Source organism: Paramacrobiotus metropolitanus, unplaced genomic scaffold (assembly GCF_019649055.1).
Source record: "Paramacrobiotus metropolitanus isolate TYO unplaced genomic scaffold, Prichtersi_v1.0 Parri_scaffold0000011, whole genome shotgun sequence".
Classification (NCBI taxonomy): domain Eukaryota; kingdom Metazoa; phylum Tardigrada; class Eutardigrada; order Parachela; family Macrobiotidae; genus Paramacrobiotus; species Paramacrobiotus metropolitanus.
Genome location: NW_026570231.1, coordinates 680,681 through 696,132, shown reverse-complemented (window position 1 = coordinate 696,132; position 15,452 = coordinate 680,681). Strand labels below are relative to the sequence as shown.

At 39.7% G+C, this 15,452-nt stretch overlaps 4 protein-coding genes across 5 annotated transcripts; 1 reads left to right on the top strand and 3 right to left on the bottom strand.

Annotated features, from left to right (window-relative positions):
• Positions 1 to 542: 542 nt before the first annotated feature.
• On the bottom strand, positions 543 to 3,844 carry LOC129583623 (astacin-like). Its single transcript, XM_055475503.1, has 8 exons — positions 3,254 to 3,844; positions 2,466 to 2,584; positions 2,179 to 2,260; positions 1,980 to 2,100; positions 1,868 to 1,888; positions 1,734 to 1,803; positions 1,428 to 1,515; positions 543 to 1,201 (listed from the first exon to the last, which is right to left on the bottom strand). Exons 1-8 carry the CDS (start codon positions 3,369 to 3,371, stop codon positions 798 to 800), a joined length of 1,023 nt encoding a protein of 340 aa, XP_055331478.1. The 5' UTR covers positions 3,372 to 3,844; the 3' UTR covers positions 543 to 797.
• An 817-nt stretch (positions 3,845 to 4,661) lies between these two features.
• On the bottom strand, positions 4,662 to 7,673 carry LOC129583624 (zinc finger protein 474-like). 2 transcript variants are annotated; one of them, XM_055475504.1, is made up of 5 exons: positions 7,407 to 7,673; positions 6,569 to 7,115; positions 5,450 to 6,316; positions 5,185 to 5,235; positions 4,662 to 5,078 (listed from the first exon to the last, which is right to left on the bottom strand). In XM_055475504.1, exons 1-3 carry the CDS (start codon positions 7,518 to 7,520, stop codon positions 6,150 to 6,152), a joined length of 828 nt encoding a protein of 275 aa, XP_055331479.1. In that variant the 5' UTR covers positions 7,521 to 7,673; the 3' UTR covers positions 4,662 to 5,078; positions 5,185 to 5,235; positions 5,450 to 6,149. The 2 variants fall into 2 exon arrangements, with proteins under 2 accessions (XP_055331479.1, XP_055331480.1); XM_055475505.1 differs by lacking the exons at positions 6,569 to 7,115; positions 7,407 to 7,673 and having other exon boundaries at positions 5,430 to 5,766.
• A 989-nt stretch (positions 7,674 to 8,662) lies between these two features.
• LOC129583584 (retinal guanylyl cyclase 1-like) lies at positions 8,663 to 11,624 on the top strand. Its single transcript, XM_055475437.1, has 8 exons — positions 8,663 to 9,139; positions 9,224 to 9,321; positions 9,770 to 9,932; positions 10,163 to 10,382; positions 10,663 to 10,859; positions 10,949 to 10,998; positions 11,094 to 11,185; positions 11,272 to 11,624. The coding sequence occupies exons 1-8, from the start codon at positions 8,889 to 8,891 to the stop codon at positions 11,317 to 11,319; spliced, it is 1,119 nt and encodes a 372-aa protein (XP_055331412.1). The 5' UTR covers positions 8,663 to 8,888; the 3' UTR covers positions 11,320 to 11,624.
• Positions 11,625 to 11,720: 96 nt separating this feature from the next.
• Positions 11,721 to 15,311, bottom strand: LOC129583583 (threonine--tRNA ligase 1, cytoplasmic-like). Its single transcript, XM_055475434.1, has 4 exons — positions 14,588 to 15,311; positions 13,410 to 13,904; positions 12,871 to 13,230; positions 11,721 to 12,766 (listed from the first exon to the last, which is right to left on the bottom strand). Exons 1-4 carry the CDS (start codon positions 15,135 to 15,137, stop codon positions 11,940 to 11,942), a joined length of 2,232 nt encoding a protein of 743 aa, XP_055331409.1. The 5' UTR covers positions 15,138 to 15,311; the 3' UTR covers positions 11,721 to 11,939.
• Positions 15,312 to 15,452: the final 141 nt, after the last annotated feature.

The following is a 15,452-nucleotide window of genomic DNA, read 5'->3' as shown; positions in this document are numbered from 1 at the left end:
TCGACTACAACTTTGTCTCGCCTGGTTTGCTTCCATTGATATATTTTTTCTCCCCTCTTGATTACACTGCCTCAAATGTTTTTCGTTTAAAAATACCATGAATTCCCGATCTGTTGTTTTGGCAGAATCTGGCGCATTTGAAATGTCAAAGCTAACAAGAAGGCGTCAAACTAATATAAAATATTGCTTCTGTTCCAAAACAGGTAATACAAATTAGGTATTTACAAAACTATCAGTAAACTTTGAATTTAACTATGAGACACAGGGTTAAATAATTTGGAAATTATTTTCCTGTTAAATCTGTCTTGAATTTTGAGTGAGCCGAAATGCTGAATGCATCAAAATCGGAGGCTATCCAGACTCCAGAGTCCAGAGAATTTTTTGCTACATTGACGATGTTCAGCATAATATACCATGCCCAACTCTTACAGAAGAGCTATTTAAAAATAACTGCACATATATATTGATAGTAAAAAGATTACCGCGGTTTCCAAAAAAATAAATATTCATAATTTAAGAGTGATACGGTGAATGGTACCACATTACGGCAACTCATCTGCTGAGTACATCTATTTGATTTGTTAGTGCGGCACTGCAGGTTCTGTCCAAGCTATGAGATTTTAACAGTTAAAGCAAAAATGCTTCGAAACATTTTGAAACGCTAAAACATTCGATTCAAATAATTAAACTAACTGCACATTCGACACATTGACGAAGTGTTGAATACACCGTAACAAATTAACAGTTAGGTGGAAATCAATCGAAGATGTTTGCATTTTCGCACCCACATGCATACTTTATGTATGTGCAAATTGTTCCATCCAGCGTTTTACGGTGTCTTTAAAATCACTCCATAAACTTGTATTTGGGGGGTATGGATTGTTTGTTTTAGGTCGTTCTGGGGTGGGCTGGTAGCGTGGCAAAGTTGGGCGAGTTCGGTATTTTCGTTTAGTTGTGGTTGCAGCTGTCGTGATCGAGTCATGTGAACATTCGTACAAACGGTTAATTTTTTCCACGTCGTATGCAGTCATGACCTTTCGATTCCCTAATGACTTTGGTTGTTGGCTGGTAGTTTTGGGAATAATTGTCGGTAAGGATGAATCTTTTGCAAAATAATTCCAACCGTAATGCATGATAGATTCGAAGTCATATGGCATATCCAGATTATCCGTTCGGTATGTAGAAAACTGGTCTTCGGCACCTGTGTAGTTAATGCATGCGTATACAGTACAGTACATAAAGCAGCATCGAACAACACAATGGAATAACCAAACACCGGTTGAATACGCTGATAAAATAATTTTTTACGTTTGTACGTCCATAATAAAACTTTCAAAATTTTAACTTTCTGAAAACTTTAAAACAAAAACCAGTACTTTGCTTCAGTATAGAACTTTACTTCCGCAGGACAACATCGAAGTATTTACCTTGCATAACATTGTTCCAAACTATTGTAACGTACTGATCTCGATCTGTTCGACTCTGTTCGTGATAGAATCCTATGGCATGCATTACCTGCAAGCAAATCGGAACAGAATTAAAGATCATTGCAAGTTATCTGTGTACAAAATTAATGTTATCTTTCAAACTCGTTTTTTCTGTAACAAACATCCTCCACAGAGAAATTATCTTTCGGAATTAATTCGAAAACATTATTCAAACAACAGGTCTAACTGAGAGTTGTAATTTCTACATGACATCACTGAAAAGCTACACAGAAAATGCGTAAGCACCTCATGTTGAACCTCGCCAATCTGATAAATGCAACCGGTCATCAAATCGATCGGTTGTTCTCCCCCAATTCTAGAACGGAGATATATCTGGGTTATTCGATGTAGGATTTCACTGCGCAAAACGTTGACCCTACCGTCCGATGTAGGAGCTGCACCTGCAACGGTGAATAATGTGTTGAACTGCATCATTCGCAGATTTGCAGTTATAAGCGGCAAAAATATAAGTGCTGCAAAACATTTCCGTACCCCATATTCCTTTTGAGAAAGGCGATGTAATCTTTTTCTGTAGTTCTACGAACAAACCGGATGCACGTTTTGTACATCATATCGCGCAGCGCTTCCTCGATAACCTGCTTCTCCGCTTCCGCTAAAGTGATACAATAAGCGAGAAAGTTCCGACTGCTGAATGCCAAAATTGGTTCACAGTCCATTTGAAAGTGCTTACCGTAATTGTCGCTTAACGTATAAGGGACTACACCTCGTTCCCATCTTAAATTCCGATCCACGATCGCATTTCGAAAGGCTCCCTATATAACCGTATGTTCTACAGTATGTACGTATAGGTTTAACAAGTTTAGTAAATTATTATAACATGATCAATGTGGGTTTTTAATGCGTTGTTGTAATTGGTTTGTTGCCAAACAGGCAATAAATCTGTATTTGGAAAAACTGAACGCGTCAATAATATTTTCAATTATCACACCAAACTACTGTATGAAAATGGACCCTTACAGTTGGAGTAGGTTGCCGAAAATCCTCCTTTTTGATGTCGCTTTCGAACAAATTATTATGGCCTCTTGGTTGATGAGCATGCTGCTCATAGACTTCACGTGTTAACAAATCCTTCCAGTCTACAAAAACATACATGTACAATATTATAAATATTACATAAATTTCGTAAGTCATAATACTCGTATATTATAGTGTCTACAACTTATCCAGTAGCATTGCGTGGGTCCAGTGGGGTACATTAGTTACCCCGAAATTTTAATTTTAACTAATTCTGAGCTACGCACTTAATTTTCCAAAGTGCGCAGATACTTTACTGAGAAGGAAATTATCTGCATCGCTTTATTTTTTACCACATGTACAAATTTTTGAAACATGTACAAATTTTTTTATGAACGCATATTATACTTGCAACAGTCCGTGAACGTTGAATCGCCGAAACTACGTAATCGAAAGTTGAAATTGATAGCTGAAACATGAAATTACAATTTATTAAATATTTTCATATTTGTGTTATAATTAGATCAATGTCAGAATGAAAACTACCATATAAATTATTGTAACTTTCTAAATGTAAAAAGCCAGAAATATAGCATAAACTGAAGCAAATAAAGAGTAGCATATCAATTTGGTACCTGAAGTATAAATTGGGTGCAAGTCAAAATAAAATCTACTATGTGTAAGTTAAATGGAATGTAAATGTGTTTCTTCCGTATTCCGAAAACCAATTATTGGCTTAAGTAAGGAAATTTTAGCATAATAATAATAATTGTTCAGCAGGTCACGCTTACTTTGCGGTATATGAACATGTTGATGCCTTTTATGCGGGTCTTGTCGAGGTCTGCCGTTGACTACGCATATTATAAAAGATAAAATTATGAAAGATACAATTTCACCCCTGAGATCCATTCGAATTTCCAGTTAACAGAAACCACATCGACGAAAGGTCAAATCAATCAGGAAGCAACAATACCAACAGGCGCAGATACACTACAGGTAATTAATTAGTCCATCAAAATAAGACGCAAACACAGCCAAATGTCGGTATCTGGAGACATATATACAGAAATTATCAACGCTATCCAGCAGCACAAAATTATTATGCCGTCGCCGTATGCTGTGAATATATTGATAAAAGGTAAGATTAGCGTGAAAACAATGAAATTAGCGGTGGGACAAAACACCTGTTAAACGTGCGGTTATTTTTTCATTTCAAGATTCTTAGGCCAGAACCAAGATTTAGCACCGCAACATTAATAGTTAAACGTTATACACCTGAGTAATACGCGCCAGCACTGCTATAATCTGGGCGCTGACAACAAAAAAAGCTTATAGAACACGACTTTAAGCATTAAATACCCACTATAAACATGCTACAGGATTAAAGGTTTGATTACATCGATTACTAACATGTTCTATGAATTTAATACGAAGATAAATATCTGTAACTGCATTTGTAATTTTGAATTCGAAGTACGACTCCGTTAGATCGGAATCTATACTTTCGAATTCTGTATGGAGCTGTATACGGTACACCGCCTAGCGGCTTGCCAGGGTAACATGAGTCTAGTGAACTTTTAAATATATCCGGAAATTCAGTGAATCCACCAGAAAAATGGCCAACAAAACCGTCTGACGGATTGTAATAATTAACTGTTTAAGTACAGAAACGTCACAGGTTCGGCAAAAAGGGGGTGTCAAATTTGGATAGGGGGCAAAATTGGGCGGGGAGCAATCGTTTTTGAAAAACAGGGTAGCGCACAGGCAGACGGTGAACAAAGGTTCCAATCTCTGAAAAGGTGCCGGTTGACAACCTCCTATGACACCCCTGATTGAGTATCAGATTGGAATCTAAGCCTATAAACCCCTAACTTGTAAGTAATAATTTGGTAAAAAAACCCCGTATTAATTAAAGCGCCATACCGGATTTATCTGTATTCTGTACTCTCCTCTCATCCTCTCACGCGCGCGCTTTGCGGATAAACGCCTATTTTTACATACGATCGGCAAAGACAGGAGAACAGCTTTTACGCCGGTTGTTTTACCGCTTGAACGCGCATTTTACGCAGATTTTCATCATAGGGATATATAGTGCGCTTTGTTTTTTGATGTCTTATACCGTACAGAACGTACCGTACGTCTTATGTCGGCGCTGCTTGTACTTGTATTAATGATCGAGAACGCTTAAAGCAGTGGAAACCACCACAAATAATATTACATTCGTAGTCTACATATAAATGCAGCGGACTGGCTTTTATTTTACTGTACTTGACATGGATCAGATCTGTTTCATTGTGATCGGTCTATTAAATTATGACCGGTAATAAAGGGACCGCTCGCAAAAGCGACTTATATTATGATGATCCTACAGTTATAGCGCTAATTCAGTATGCTTTTACAAAACACATTACTGTACATTTTCTCTATTACGGAAAAGATAAACAGATGTGACAGCTAGAGTACAGTAGTGTTCGGTTAGTGATGGGAATGGTGAGTGGAATGGGTGCAATTTCCACATTCAGCAGGTGGATTAGGATAGGTCAGTACAGTGGAATCATATGTTTCCGTAACAACGCTTCCACCCGGTCCTGGAATTTCCCTTTCAAGATGAGCATTCTGCAATAGAAGGCTGTAGTGACATACTTATCTAACACAAATATCGGCAAACAAAAGCCAATCCAGCTCGAAAAAACTGAACAAACATGAATAGAGGAATCCATACCTTCTCCCAAACGCCATCTGGTCGTCGATGGGCTTCGGCGTCCGCAACATCCTATGGGGTAGTACCATTTAACTGGTATGCACGTACAAAAGGTTACCGCATATCTACGAAAACCTACGAGCTATTTTAATGAACATTAGTACGCTATGTGTCTCCAGTAGCACTTACTCTGTAGACTGTAGTATGTGTTCTATATTATTAATGCAGTATAATTTTGAACTTGCACAGCCTGAAAGTATAAGTACTTCGTATGCATATTTCCAACCTTCATATCGGCATGGCGCAAGAAGTTCTTATTGGCTTCTGCATGAGCAACCCTTGCTGCTTCGTCCCCAGCTGGAATAGGAGCAACGTGACCCGTAGGAACATTTGGAGTTGTTGTAGTAGTGATGGATGTTTCCGTTTTGTCGTATTTACTGATCGTATCTGACATTTTGGCTTATGTTAGGTAGAAAATTTCAAAAGACAGCTACACAACTGCTTCCAATGTTCTAAAACTTCCAAAATCCAGTTAGTAAAGTTTGGGACTTCATTCACACTCGGATGAAATTCGACATAAGAAAGCACTGCATTGTAAATAATACATGAAATCTTCACTGGTGCGTTTGTTGCCAAGAGATTCGCAGCTCATAATGATTTTTCTGAATACAGAAAGATGTACAATACAACATGGAGTCAATCAACTGCGCGCGGACGAACACAATACAAAATTGATAGTAAAAGAACTGTATTTTTATGGGCCTAAACCAAATGGCACAAAGAATAACTACTAAAATTACCGGTTTTAAAATAAATTTGGACAGAAGTTTGACACTATAGTAAGCGGCGGGTAAGACAACAAGTGATACGTACTGTGTCGTGATTGTGTCGTCTGCACTTTTAGTTGTTTTGCATTTCGGATTGGTAAAAAAATATTAAGTCATCAAACCATGAAAAGTTTAATATAATAATGAATAAAACACATTTTAGTGCCGCAGAAATATTTCCGGATGATCCACACAGTTTTGGGTGTGAGAGGGTATAAGGTCGGGACGAAATCTCCGTCCACAATTGTGACACGGCACTAAATTGGCTTGAAAGCGGTCGTAAGCCATACGATCCAATTGCGCTTCCGTATGATATGAAAATCGCCCTGTAAAACGATAGATCTGCCCAGTAAAATTTGTATGTGTTACTTTGCATTTTTCAAAAAGAATTGAAACACTTCTAAAAACTTGCATTCTAAGGGCCCATACTATTTTTAAACAGAAACTAACGAACTGGTTTCGGTATTACAGTATTACTTGACCTGGCTGATCATATGCTAACACAGCGGCTACGGTTTTGTAAGGTCAACAGCTCCTGATAAGAATTTTATTTTACACTCTGCGCGGCCATTCGTTACCTGGCGGAGGTAGCCTTTCAGTATAGGACAGTGGTGGCTCCACCGAGCGGTAATCATATCTGTCCTGTGGAAGACGCATGTGCATAACCTCCATATTTGCAGGACCCCTGTAATTGTAACTTGGGGTCATATGGTGTGTTTGCGGTACAGGGTCATGGTGCCATTGCTCATGGCGTCGTGGCCCATAATATCGATCTTCCCGTGTATGTTGTACTGTTGGAGCACTGTGTCTGCCATAGTCATTGGGTCTGTACACTTCATACGTGTCCATGCCGTATTCACTGCCGTTAATATAACCAATCCTGACTTTGCCAATAGGATTAGGTCCAGGATGACTGCGCGCGATGGGAGCATCAATAAAATCTCGTTGTCCAGGCGGAAAATATGCCTCCCGGAAGGGGGATTGGCCAAGTGGCGCACAGTCATGCGGTTGATAAAAATTTTCCCGACTTCTCCTAGGTGGTACCACAGCTTGAAAATCCTGCGGTGGTACAGGAGCCGAACGCTGCAGATGCCGTGGAAGCTCTGAGTTCTCACGATGCCACCTCTGGTACGACAAAGGACAAACTTGGAACTACAGTTAATTCTTGCCGCAAATAATGCGAAAGTGAAATAATAAATCTGCAGTCCCATCTCATGTTAACTGGGAAAACTCCTTGATGTGGTAATATTCTACAGTACTCGTACTTTAATCGACGCTCGCCTGTATATATATGTGCGTAATCTGTGAATGCAGAAATATAAATTATACAAGTATAAGGTACAGCTCCAGAAGCGATTGTTTTAAGCAATTCTTGCTAATTTAAAAATTCTATGAACCGGCTGACGTTGCACGTACCTCTAAACACTGCGGTTCATGTATCTTTAGCGAAGAGTGTCCATATTGCCGTCCACAAATATAACATGTTGGCATATGGGGATTAAGGGCCATTAATGGCTCCATATCAATCATGGCTATTGTTTACTTTGGTTTTAAATTTGTTGCTTGACGTCTTTGTGCTGAGAAGAGGAACTCGTGCTAGATAGTTTTTTTTTAAAAAACGGTTTCGAATGCGACTTTTGAATCTGACTACATTTGCTAAAAGCCAGAAGGGATCATGTACGATTAGGCAATTTAAACTATCCTTCCGTTCACTGTTACCAATGCAACAGGCGTCCTCCGAGTACAGGGCAGTCTATTACTTATCTATGTACAGTACTATATAGTCTATCTGTATAATATATGTATTTACTATATTTATCTGTCTGCGTTAGTTTTTTTTCTGACAGTTGCAGAGCATGGTCAACAAAAATTCTGTTTGCGAATCTGTGAAGAAAGAGATGAAAAATGAAAACTATTACATATGACTTTAATAGTGCCGGCTGCATTTGAATAGATCTGACGAAATGTGTTGGATAATTAAACATGTTATTAAAAACCTGTCTGTGGCAGTGGCGTATAATAAAAGAATTGTTTATGTACGCTTAACAAATATACCGCAACAAAAACACTACGAGTACCTATATATGGCTGTATCAACTATTCTCCGATAAAATAATATCCTCTACAGGGGGAAATCTTATTAGTGGGTGTGTGGTATTTGTCACCCATTATTGTTGTAGTGAATCGACTGTACTAAAAGTTGCTTAGATTATAAGAAAACACGCATCCAGAAATTGTATTGTAAAGTAAGCGTTTTCTGGAGCGCAAGTTTTACTTAAAAATACGCGAAATGCAAATTGTGCTGCAAATCAATTCTTGTAATGAACAAGAAGTCAGCAACAACAAGATAAACTCATGGAGCAGATTTTGACCTTTGCCGGGAACTTTCTGCATATATTGTCAGGTATTAATTATAACTCCCAATACAAATGACACGGAGCTTGCACTATTCAGAAAACACGCTAATCAATTCTCGACAGCATGCATTTATTACAATGAACTTTGCGCTGGCATGCTAGGCAAGCACAATACCATTACCGGTAAATTTTTTTATCTGCAGATTTCATAAACCGCTAATACAACACTGTCTGCAAGTGATAAGGTAGCCGATATAAAAGGTGCTTTATATACTACATTTACAGCTTATAGATAGTAACAATTGGAGTAGATGGTTTGATTAGCAAACGCACGCAATTTTGACAGCTTCACTTTTGGCAAGCAATCAGCAAAGATTGTTCCTCGTTCAGTCTCAAATCTTCGCTTGTCCATCCAAGGAGTTAAAAAAAGCTGCACCTGCGCATGATGCTGATTAACTGCCGGGACAAGTAACACACAATCCAATCAGCTTGGTTTGGGTAAAAGATAACTTACGGAGATTTGGCCTCGCACTGAACAACAATGAACGATATCACAGCATCATTAGTTCTGATCTCGGTGACCATGGTCTTCTTAATCGGACTCCAGCCGGTATTGTCCTTACAAGATTACTGGACCACCAATCATCCTGGATGGAGCCATATGTATCTGTATGCAACCGGCGTTTTTTCGGCCGTTATCGGTGTGCTTTTCCTTCTCCGTCGTCGCATTTGGGCCAAGTACATTAACTTGGATATGCAGGAGGAATATTCCCCTGCTTCTGCCGCAAAAAGGTAGAATACTGAGTACTATTTCGTAAAAACGATTAAGGTTCATCTTGCTTTAAATTTAATATTAAATTTTGGTATGATGTGCAGTTCGACAGTGTCGTACCGGGCCAGAAACGGAAATACCCGGAAAGCATCTGAAGTGAAATATCCAGATGTGTACTATACTGCCACCCGACCAGCTTCAGGTAAAAATGTGTAATTATAATGTGTAATTATACCCAAATGTTTTCTAGTAACTCAAAAAATATGCGGCTTCAGATTATATTATCTGCGTCAAAATTCATTTAATATAACTCTGCATCCTACCCCGTTGTTTCGTACGTACCTCTACGATCGCTTGAAGGCATGTTGTAGCGCAGGCCATTTCATAATTACTACCAACTACAGAGTGTACTTGGTAGCTAAAAAATACTTACGTATTTAATTTTTAATGCAAAAAGGTCTTGAAATACGAGTATACGTAACTGTTAGTAGCCTGCTACGTACATATATACTCGTACTTTAAACACAATAAGCACATAGTGCATATGGCTGTTGCCGCACGTCCCGCACTTATACAATTAAATACGTAATAATTATTACTTGTATTGTAATGATTGCCGGCGTACTATTCTTATTTTGTGCAATTCACAGTTAACATCAAGCCGATGCTTCGACTCTCTACCGAAATTCAAAGTTTTGTCGATCGCATTGACAAATATACCGACCATCTCGAACAAATTCTTCAGCAGAAAACAACTGAATTATCGAAAAATAAACACGAACTGGACTTGCTCCTGGGACAGCTACTCCCACCGTAAGGCAAAACGTTGACTATTCGCTTAATTACAGAGGCACATTAACTACTACAATATACTAGTTGCATTACTTAATTAATTTAGCGTAGGATATCGTTAACTACGTAAAACTGGTTTTGCATACTTTAATGATCTAAAGTACGATACGACCTGAGGATGGTTTTAATTAACTTGGTTTAAAATCTTTTGAATTTATTTAATCCAAGGCTCACAATCAGAATGTTTGTAGAACTATAGCCCTCAGTTTCTCAAACGGACAAAGAGTGCAGCCGGCCACTTTCGAGTGCGTTACGGTTTACTTTTCCGATATCGTTGGTTATACAACAATAACGGACCAAAGTACGGCTCTCGAAATGGTGGAATTTCTAAATACCATCTACAGGATAACGGACCGCATTGTCGAGCGATATGACGCATATAAAATGGAAACTATTGGAGATGCGGATTTGGTGCGGTGAATTATCAATCATTTGCTAAGAAATCTGGTTTCTAAAACTTTGAATTTGTTACTTTTTAGTAACATGTACTTACCTTTCCAGTACAGATAGTAGAGTACAGTACAGATGCCCACTTAGTCGCTTTTCCAATTATACCACGTACAATTCCGTAAATCATTAAAACTACATGCATATATTCTGTATCTCGGGACATATGTAATTAGCACAACGCAAAAATTATCATTCTGAGATTGCACTATATATTACTAAATATTAATGTATGTATCTGTAGATAGCCAGCGGCATTCCTACTCCTAATGGCAGCAAGCATGCTACTGAACTAGCCGGCTTTTCTTTGGACATGATCAATGCTTATACCGATTTTCGGCTGCCTCATCGTCCGAGTGAGACTGCCCAAATTCGCATCGGATTACACAGCGGAAAATGTATGGCGGGAATTGTCGGAAGCCGAATTCCAAAATACTGTTTGTACGAGAAAGCTATCGAAATATAAATACGGGATGATTGGTCCAGAACAATGAAAACCCACAACAGCAATTAAAAATTTTAATTTTCAGATTTGGAGAGGCCGTCAGCACTGCCGCAAAGCTAGAAGCAACAAGCGAGCGTAAGTTTAAAATTTGGTATTAATTTACCAGTGGTACTCTGCATGGTGGCTCTTATTCCAAGAGAAGGTTCGACTATATTCGTTCTTTTTTTCAGCGAGCAAGATTCACGTTAGTCCAACAACTGCAGAAATTATAACTAAATCTGGAGGATTTTCGTTGCAAAAACGCGGTGCTGTAAAGTTTAAGGTAATTTACACAGTCTAGGTAGCACTTAAGTCTGACCACAACCACAATTGGACAGCAGACAGTGATAAAGATTATCTCTTTTGCAGAATGGCAAGAGTGCCGAAACGTTCTGGCTGCTCGGGAGAGAAAATTAAGAAACTGCAAGGCTGTAAAGAACAGACAAAGCTAACAGACAAGACTTATATAAACCAATGTAATATTCTGCGTCTACAATGTCATGAAGGGCAACCCACAGCACTTTTTTCTGCTTGGTTGTAACGGCTACTAACGGGATGGGCAAAGTCAAGATTTGGTCACAAGGTTCGCTGGTATCAACACTCGATGTCCTTTACAGTTTAAATGGTGTCTTGCATTTTGTTATTCGCCATGGGAAAATGATATGTTATTTGGCTTGTGGTTATACTACAGCACTTTCAAACAATTTCATAATGCTCCTTTCCTTGCTTAGTTTCCAACGTGTCTTCAAACCGGTGAACATAATTCCGATTTCATGACATTTTTGTAAATGGATTCGTGAATCGTAATAAATTTCACGGAATTTCCCTTGCTTTATTAGACATTCCAAAAGACCGTACCTCATATTCGCAAATAACAATTCTTTTTGCCACGAGCTAAATGATTTAATATGGCCAAAAACAGTACTTAATTTACGTTAACAGAAACATGATCCAAAAGATCCAATAGCAGAACCGGCAAACGACAAAAACGCTGTTGTTACCACCGTAAATGATTACAAAAATTCATTAGCATTAGCTCAAAACTCATCAGCTTTGCTAGTTTTACTCTCCTTCAGTTTCTTGAAGCGCTCAACAACATCTTCTATTTTGAATTCGCCGTGTACCACATTGTCCCGGGTGCGCACATTTACTGTCCCATTTTCCTGTTCTTTTTCTCCGACGACGAGGATAAAATTGTACTGCTCTAGCTGAGCATTTCTGATTTTCTTGTTCATAGTGGTACCAGTATCGTAATCATAGTCACACACAAATCCTGCGTCGTGGATACTTTGCTTGACTTTCAGTGCGTACTCTTCAAACGGCGGAGCAACAGGTATGACGGTTGACTGCATAGGTGAAATCCAGAATGGCCATTTTCCTCCGAAACTCTCAGTCAGGATGGCAATCATGCGCTCTAATGATCCCAACACCGCGCGATGAATAATCACTGGCCGTTTCATTCCTCCATCGTGCGAATTATAGTTTAGATCAAACCGGATAGGTAACTGAAAGTCAAGCTGAATGGTAGCGCACTGATGATGCCGGCGTAAAGCATCCATAATGGTAATGTCGATCTTCGGACCGTAGAATGCACCATCACCGGGATTCAGCTGCCAGGGTTGACCGAATGCATTTAGACATTTTTCCAATTGCTTCTCGGCTTCATCCCACACCGCTCGCTCGCCGAGGAATTTCTCTGGCCGAGTTGACAACTTGAGACTAAAAGTAAAGCCAAAGATGGTGTAGACGTGCTTTAAGAAGTCCAAAGCGCCCCCAATCTCCTGTTCAACTTGCTCCATTGCACAGAAGATATGAGCATCATCTTGCTGGAAACGTCGGACTCGAGTCAAACCGGTCAAAGTGCCTATGAAAGAATGGAGCGTTACTCAGCTACAACATTTAAACATCATGAACAACTGTTTACCATTCCGCTGTGATGCGAAATTCATGAATCTATAAAATGCGTACCCGATAATTCATTACGGTGCAGAACACCGAAGTCTGCCATACGCAGCGGCAGTTCTCTCCAGGACCGCGGTCGATGCGAAAAGATAAGGCAATGACCAGGACAGTTCATCGGCTTCAGAGCGAATTTCTCTTTCTCCACTTCGAACTGGAACATATTTTCTGCATAGTGCTGCCAATGACCAGATGTTTCCCATAGTTTACTATTATAAACATTGGGAGATATCACTTCCTGGAAACCCCGCTTCTTATACTCTGATCGAATCCATTCGACCAAAGCGTTGTAAATGTGCGCTCCACGTGGATGAAAAAAACAGCTTCCTGGACTCAGTTCATGGAAGAAGAACAGTTCCTGTTCCTTCCCTATAACAACAGACTGTCAAATCTACTGACAATTTTCAAGACAACAAATTAATACCGAAAACAAACAATCAGAATAGAATAGTTATCTCCACACAGAATCAGCATGTGAACAGCAGTAAGGTTTTTCATCCTAAATAGTATTTCCGTTTCTTTAAAGCAGCGTCAACACTTCTACCTACCTAATTTCCGGTGATCTCTCTTGGCAGCTTCTTCCTGGAAATGTTGCCATTCTTTCAGTTGTTTACTATCCGGAAATGATATGCCGTATATGCGATTCAGACTCTCAGCATCGGCTTTCCCTTCCCAGTAGGTCGCTGAATTCTTGGTGATTTGCATGGCTTTCACTTTCCCGGTGTGACGAACATGCGGACCGCGGCATAAATCAATTAGTGGACCACAGCGATATGCAGTAGTGGTCGGGGTGTCGATCTTCTCGTTGAGAATTCGCACCTTGAAGGGATTATATTTGAACATCTCCAGTAAATCCTCTTTTTTCATTTCCAGTCGCTCGAAAGGCTGCTTTTCTTTAACAATCTGCTTAACGATAGTATCCAAATTTGGAAAGTCAACACTAGACACTGCCCGATCTTCAAGGAACATATCATAATAAAATCCATTTTCGATGGGTGGACCGTAACAAAGACATCCTCCGTAATGACGCTCCATAGCTTCTCCTGCAGGAAAGAAAACCCAAGCATTACTCAACGGCTTACTGCATTCAGCAACAAAAAAACAACAATCCCATGGTTTGCGACCTCAGATCTGGTTAATTCGTAAATCATTTAATCATTCGGAGATGTTCATCATAGGTCGGACTGCTTACATCTTAATCAAGCGACTATGGTATGGAAGCCACAAAGAAAAGAATTCTCTACTCTTCTTAGCGACTGCATAATTTCCAGGATATCAGGAATGGTACGTACAGGAACAGATATTCAAAATCAATAACGCCGCCAAATGATTTATGTAATTCTTCAACGTAAAAATTCGTTCACACCGAACTAAGGACTTTTTATCATAAATAATTAATTTATTTAATTATTACAAAAATCTTATGGCAAAGTTTGCCTGACAAGTTCATTTATCCGCTGAGTAATCGAATAGACAATAGGCCTCCACGGCTGCCACACGGTGCCAAATTGCCAATGTGGCACCACGTTTCTGTATGTGACAATTGTTTAATGAACAAGATTAAACCGGCACTGAATGCATCATATCCCTGTTTGCTACATACGGTTCACATTCTTCATACTTAGACAAGTTATTCTCAGCCATATTAAAACCGATAAGGAGCCAAAATCCGGAAATCGTAAGTTTAAAAAAAGGAAAGGCTCATAAAACTGAAAATGCTACTCACCCAAGATGTGGGCACTGCTGTGCCAAAAGACTTGCTGCCCATCTTCACTATCAAACTTCAAGAGCTCCACTTTGCAGCTCCCCTCCAGAGGCCGATCGAGATCCCATAATTCGCCATCAACTTTACTGATAACTGCATTATCAGCGAGTCCCTGACTGATTCCCTGTGCGATTTCATAAGGAGTAGTGCGCCATGACTGCCCTTCTACGACTTTTCCATCAGGCAATGTGATTTGGATGTGCTGGGGAACCTTTTTCGCCAACTCGACATCATAGTCGGCCTTCAGCTTGTCCCACAATTTAATCCGTTCATTAATATAAGTAGGCCACGGATCCAGTTCTACTTTGCTTGAAGGCTGTTTCGGTTCTTTCGCTTTCTTCGCCTTTGCATCTCCAGAGCCACGGGCAACGTCTTGAGGTTTTCCATCCTCAAGGCCGCATCCGTTTAGGCCTTCTGCAACTTGCTGGACGCCGTCTACTGCAGGCATTCTGGCTCGCTTCAGTTGTTTTCCAGAATAATGTCGCACAAGAAACAAGAGCGATCTATGCATAAACTGCTTGGAAAATGTAATTCATGAAAACTGAATCAATGAAATGTTAGAAATCGGAAAACAAAGTTGTGCACCGGATGGAATCTCAGACAAATTTAAATACGTAAGTGAAGCAGTGCTCGAACTCGCATTCGTAAATCCGTGATTAGATTACTGCAAATCTAGCCTGATGCAATGTCGAAATAATTTTCGCAGGCTCTACGAGTCGTTCGTGCCCAAGCTGTGCTGACGGGGGGGAGGATATGCCTTTTATTTAACGGCTCGACGTGGCAACTCCCACGAGGAGTGACATTCATGGCGGGTGGCCCTCTTACC